The sequence below is a fragment of the Oryx dammah genome, unplaced genomic scaffold (assembly GCF_014754425.2).
Source record: "Oryx dammah isolate SB20612 unplaced genomic scaffold, SCBI_Odam_1.1 HiC_scaffold_12, whole genome shotgun sequence".
Taxonomy (NCBI): Eukaryota; Metazoa; Chordata; class Mammalia; order Artiodactyla; family Bovidae; genus Oryx; species Oryx dammah.
Window position 1 is genome coordinate 70,369,995 of NW_024070196.1, and position 6,409 is coordinate 70,376,403.

The following is a 6,409-nucleotide window of genomic DNA, read 5'->3' on the forward strand; positions in this document are numbered from 1 at the left end:
GGGGGGCACACCAGGGCAGAGCAGCTGGTCGGCCAGCGGGGACCACGGCTGGAGGGTCGGGGGGGGCACACCAGGGCAGAGCAGCTGGTCGGCCAGCGGGGACCACGGCTGGAGGGTCGGCGGGGGGCAGACCGGAGCAGAGCAGCTGGTCGGCCAGCGGGGACTGTGGCCAAGTCTCACAGGCAGGAGAGGCCTACCTGCTTCACCACAGGTGTGTCCGCAGGGAGCGGGGTCCTGTTCTGAACAAGCCCCACACGCACGGTCCGGGGCCTCCTCTGCTGCTCCGCGGCGGCCTCAAACGCATAGCCCTGCAGCTCGAAGTCCCCTCTGGAGGCGGCCTCGAGAGCCGCGCCGGGCAAGTCGAGCTTCCTAGACGCAGGAAGGCAGAGGGCAGGTGAGCCGAGTGGGTCTGCGGTGCCTGACGACATCCGCAGTCGGTCCTCCAGCCGAGAAGGGGTGCATGCGGCGTCCTGGCAGGAAGGCGCAGGAGCTGGCCAGGGCCGTGACCACGTGTGGGATGCTGGGGCAGGGCTGCAGGACCGGGGGACCACCCCACCCCCAAGGGCCCCGGCGGGCAGAGAATAGCTTCACCCAGATTCTGGAGCCGGCATGCCGAGTGGTTAGGCCCCACAGAGGAGGGCAGGGGGACGGGGCGGCAGGGAACCTAGGCAAGAGGTTGATGTTCAAGCTGCTGAAATCGGGGGCGGGGATTAAAGTCTCAGCATAGGTGAGAGGGGACGGAGTCCCCCAAACATCTGTGGACTGGAGTCAGAGGGCTCTGTGAGCTGAGGGAGATCACAGCAGGTTGTAAGGACAGGTGAGCAGGAGGCCAGGACTGATAGCAGGACGGAGGGTCACGAGTGCCTGGGGACCCCTGCCCTGCCAGGACCCCCAGCGGAGAGGGCAGCTCCCGGCCCGGTGCCAGACAGGCGAGGTAGGGCCCAGGCGTCCAGACCAAAGGCTGAAGGGCTCATCCTGGTGTGTGGTTTATTAACAGAGGCAAGTGGATTATTGATAAAACCTCCCACCAAAGTGACCACGGGCCAAACGGCAAACGCTGATGCCCGCTCCGTGCCCCCGCCCAGGGGTGGAAGCTGCAGGAGAGGGCCCAGGAAGAGCTGACCATCTAGGGGCTGAGAGGGTTACGAAATACCCCAAGAATGCCTCAGAGAATTGCCTGACAGCCGTTATCTAATAATACTCCTCTCCCACTTTGAATCCCTTTCTTAACGACGTTTCTTTCAAAATCACAGCCCTGTCAGCCCGAGCCCCCTGCCACCGCCCCCCTGCCAGGCGCTTTCCGTGACGGCTCCCTGACAGCTCGGAGCTGGGTTCCGCCCTGACAGTCAGCCTGCTTTTCAAACTCGTCAGGGCTCCGTGCACTGCGACAGGTTAGAAATAGCTGCAAAGCCCACACCGTGCCTCCTGTTGCCGTGGGGGCCTCAGAGACAGTCCCCCGCCCCCCAGGACAAGTCACCGTTGCCGCGGGGGGCCGGGCGAGCGGCCCGTCCTCAGCCAGGAGGAAGACATCGGCTGGGAAAGCTCGCTGGAGGTCCACAAGCCCCCCAGGTGTAAGCTGGTCCTGCAGCCTCTGGCCGGCCCGCCCTACCCCAGCTCCCTGGGGACACCCAGCCTCGAGGCCCAGGGCCACCACCTGGAGGCTTTCCCTGCCCTCCTGTTATCCTGGCCTACCATCACCCGGCCCTGCCCCACTTCCTCCTGGAGAACCCACCTGGCCCTCAAGATGTAACCCCCAACCGTGTCCTGGGTCCACCAAGCGGCTCGGCTCACAGAGGCGGTGGGGTGACAGACAGCCGCGGCGGACGGAGCCCAGCCAACGGACCAGGCCCTCACACGTGGGCTCTCTGCTGCCCTCAGCCCTCCCTTGGTGCCTCCAGCGGGCTCTCTGCCCCTCACCCGGTGGCTGAGGCCCCCACCCACGACTCCAAGAAGGAAAGCCCATCACTTCCTGTCCTGGCCCCACAGACCCCTTTCCAGTTGGGGTCAAGGCAGGCCTTGCCCAAGGGAGCCCAGCCCCTGCTTCCTTAGCAACCTCTGGCTTCTGGAACTTCTCCTTCCCCTCTAATGGATCTGCATTTTAAATAATTAAACCAGAGCTTTGTTACAAAAGAAACACAGGCTCATGGGGAGGGGAAAAAATGAAAACTCCAGCGGTGGAGAATGTCAGATGAGTTCCCCTCCCTCCCGGAGCCTGGAGACAGCCCCTCAACAATGTCTGCCGCTTCTTTCCAGCATTTTCCCGCGGGTGTCACACGCACAAAGGTGCCCTTCTGTGCGCTCCACTCTCCTGTGGGCACTCTTTCGGTTGGCGCTGTACACACGTTGGGCGCCGTTCCCTATCTCCTGCAGACCAACCACAGTTCGCCATGACAGCTGTTTGAGTCTCTCCTCTCCTGTTTAGGAAGCACCAGAATCCCAGGGACGGGGGAGCCTGGTGGGCTGCCGTTTCTGGGGTCGCACAGAGTCGGACACGACTGAAGCGACTCAGCAGCAGCAGCAGGGGCCTTCTGACTGCTAAAGCCCCTTGGACTCCCTGAGGCCCCCACCCTTCCAGGCCTCCCTGAGTCGCCCGACAGTCTGTCCCCAGTCTGAGCTGCCTCCTCGGTACTGGCCCTCGGGTCCTGCAACCTCACATCCTTGCCTCTGGAGTCTCCCACAAAATCTCCACTTCCTCTGCCCCTTAGACTTCTCCTCTGCACCCACCCCTTCATCTGCAATGACTGTCTCTAGGACAACCCCAAGCCAGCGCCCACCACCTCCCTGGAGTCTTTGTAACAGGCTGTGGGCTGACCTGTGCGCCCCTTCCCCCAGAAAAGATACGCCCAACGTCCTAACACCCAGAACTCGTGACTGGGAACTTTTTGGGAAAAACAGGGTCTTTGCAGACGGCATTAAGGATCTCAAGATAAGATCACTGGGTATTACCTGGGGGCGCCCTAGAACCCAGTGCTGGGTTTTAAAAGGAAGGCCCAGAGGAGAGACTCGGGCAGAAAAGAAGAGTGCGGAATCAGAGGCAGAGGCCGGCATGATGCCGCCACGGGCCCAGGCATGCCAGAAGCCGCCAGAAACCAGAAAAGCCTCGGGAGGACGCTGCCCAGAACATTTGGAAGACCGTGCCCCTGCCAACACCCTGACTTTTGTGCTTCTGGTCTTCAGAACCATGGGGATACATTTCCTTGGTTGAAGCCACGCGGCGTACAGCCATTTGTCAGAGCACCCCCGCCACGCCGGCCTGCCCCCCAGCTGCACCTCATCAGGTGAACTCACACAGGCCACCCAAGGGCCCACGCCCCCTCTGCCAGATTGGCTGCCGCACCGCCTGTTGAGACTTCTGGAACCCTTCCTTCTCTCTGCCCCCAGGCACTCTGCCCGGTTTAGGCCTCTCCACCATCCACCTGCACTTTGCAAATGCTCTGAAGGCTCCCAGCACCACCAGGACAATCCTGCCTCCTCTGCAGAGGAGGAGCCCCCAGGATCCACCCCGACTACTCCTGCCTCCTCTCCTAGGCGAGCCCGCACAGTATTCTATACCCACAGCTCCCAAATGGGCCTGTCCCCTGCTATCTGCGCCTTGGCCCGGAGCAGCTGAGGCCCTTCCTGTCTCCGGACCAACTCCGCAGTCTCTTTCAGGACGCAGCTGAAGCCTGGTGCCCCAGAAGCCTCCCCGAGTTGCCCCAACCCCGTCCATATACACCCCTCAGCTCTCCCTGCATGCCTTCCTGCAACGCGGGACAACCAGCAGAAGACGGAAAGCCCCCTGAGGGCAGGAACCATGGCTAACTCGTCCTAAGACCTCTAGTGCCTGAGACAAAAGTAAACGCTCAATAAATGTTTGTTGAATGAATAAATGCTTCTTGGTTCTGGCTGTCTTAAACTGTGCCTTGGTGTTCTTTGGGGATTTCATCTCTCTGGCACAAGCAAAGGCCCATTTAGCTCACTCACTCAGTAAACACTTGCTAAGCGTCACCTTTGTCTTGGGGGCAGTGAGCACTCAGAGAGGAGCCGGTCTTGCGTGGAGCGAAGGCGGAGTCTAGGGGAGGACTCCATCAGGCCCCCACAGAGGCAGCCATACTCAAGTCGGCCCATGAGAAATGAACAAAAGACTGTTAAATACATTTTTTATGTGGATAATTTTTTTAAAGTCTTGATTGAATTTGTTACAATGTTGCTTCTCTTTTGTGTTTTGTTTTTTTGGCCGCTAGGCAAGTGGGATCTTGGGGTCTCCCTGGTGGCTCGGACAGTAAATAATTTGCCCGCAATGCAGGAGACCTGGCTTGGATCCCTGGGTCGGGAAGATCCCCTGGAGAAGCGAATGGCTACCCACTCCAGGATTTTTGCCTGGGGAATTCCACGGACAGAGTTTACAGTCCATGGGGTCGCAAAGAGTCAGACACAACTGAGTGACTAATACTTTCACTTTCCGTGCAAGATCTTAGGTCCCCAACCAGAAACTGAACCCATACCCTCTGCACTGGTGGTGGTTCTTAACCACTGGGCCTCCAGGAAAGTTCCATGAACGGATGAACTTTTAAATGAGTAATTTTCTATCTTCACTTCGCAATCTGTTCATAGCCAAATCCCACCCAATCATAAGTACAAATGGTTAAAACCCCAGAGTGAAGCTTGGAAGGGCTTAGCACAGGGTGGAACAACCAGGAGGAGGGGAAAGTACAAAGATTGGAAAGGGGAACCACTGACTCAGTTACTGTGAGCCAAGCCCCAGGAAGAGGCCTGGTGGTCACTGATAAACGGAATTTGGCTTCCACGCCAATCCTTCCTTACTCTGGAGTGATCCAAATGTGTGCACAGAGTCCTTCTGACAAGGCAGTCCTTTACCCTGAGCTCTAGAACGGGTCCTGGCCTGTCACCTATGCGGGAAACTTCTCTATTCCCAGCACTCTCTCTGACACCCACAAGCTCTGACTTTTCCCAGGGGAACTTGCCTGCCTCACCTTTAAATACTCCCTGCTTCAGGGCACTTTCCTCAGGAGCCCCGGTTCTCAGAGGTTTCCCCCGTCGTGAGCCTCCACAGGTGCCACGGAAGGCAGTAAGCGGGCATCGGCCCACCGGAGGGGCCTTGAGGGTGGGCAGTCCCAGGCACCCCTCTTGGGTATGAAGACCCCTCTGGACACAGTTCTGCACCACGCTAACCCCCAAAGCAGCTGCTCTACCTTTACTATCCACTACCTGTGAAAACATCTGGGGCTCTGAGGTCCGGTCCCCACCCCTGCCAGAACGCCACATGAGCTGGTGGCTGGGGACCCTCTGATCCAATTAACCCCCTCCAGTTTCAGGGGAGCTGACCAGGCGCTTCAAGGTCACTGCCAGGAGGTCAGGGAGTGTGTGGTGTGGCTGGATGGGGGGAGCCCACAAACGCAAGAAAGTGGAAGGATGTCTGGTCAGGAGTTGCATAGGGTCAGAGTTTGGATTTCATTCTAAGGGCAGGGGGAATCCCTTATAGAGTTTTAAGCAGGATATGAGTTACATCTTCTGGTTGCTTTGAGAAAAGTGGACCAAAGAGAAACAGGACCAGAAGGGCAAGTGTCTTCCAGCCCTGCACTGCCGGCGTCCAAGAGTGCACTGCCCTTGGAAAGTCCCAGCGATGCCCACAGCAGGCTGGGAGTTAGCTCCGAGCATGGGAACTAACTCCTGGAACCTGCCTGTGGGAAAGGTCCCTTCGCCAACCAGATTCAGAGGCCTCTCCATCCCAGGACCCGCCAGAGGCTGGTCACTGCGGGAAGGAGGAGTTATCGGGTAGGACCTCCAGTGGGCCTGATGGGGGCTCTGGCTGGAGGTACCGACCTAGACAGCCAGCCAGAGGACAGGCCTGGTGCCAGGGACGGAGCGGGTCACTGGAAGCTGGAAAGAAAGCTGGGTGATCACAGGGAAAGCACAAAAGAGTAAAACTGTCCTTTCCCTCCGGGCTTTTAAGGGTCACACTGGGTTGTGCACCTGAGGTCCCATCCATAGAACTCAGGGTCTCAGCTCGCCAACCCAGGATTCATCACCGCCCCTGCAGAGCCCTTCAGACCCGGAAGGCCCCCGTGTGGTTCCCCAGATCCACACCGGCTGGCCCCAGGGGCCCCCCGACCCCCACCCCAAGCTCCCTGCCTGGCCAGTCTGGGCTCCACGCACCTGGTGGCTTTGCCATAGAGAAGGCGTTCGACCTCCTGCAGTTCTGCGAGTGGCAGATGTTTTTCCAAGCACCGCTCCAGCGACTCAAACCCGGACCCGGCCATGGCTGAAGTCCGCACGTCTGTCCAGACCTAGAGTGCCTGCTGCCCTTCGACCCGGGGGGAGGAGGCGGAGGAGGCGGCAGTGGCCAGGCCCGCACATGCGCCCTGCCCTCTACCCCCCACGCCCTCCGCCCGGGAGGACTCCGGGGACC

The 6,409-nt window shown here is 59.6% G+C and overlaps 1 protein-coding gene across 1 annotated transcript in view; it reads right to left on the reverse strand.

The window, feature by feature from the left end:
* The window catches only part of UPB1 (beta-ureidopropionase 1), a 27,886-nt gene extending 21,575 nt beyond the window's left edge, over positions 1 to 6,311 (reverse strand). The window contains exons 1-2 of the mRNA XM_040251194.1: positions 6,157 to 6,311; positions 198 to 369 (exon numbers count right to left, since the gene is read on the reverse strand). Coding sequence (XP_040107128.1) covers positions 198 to 369; positions 6,157 to 6,260 — 276 coding nt within the window. The 5' untranslated portion in view covers positions 6,261 to 6,311. The remainder of the gene's footprint in view (positions 1 to 197; positions 370 to 6,156) is intronic.
* Positions 6,312 to 6,409: the final 98 nt, after the last annotated feature.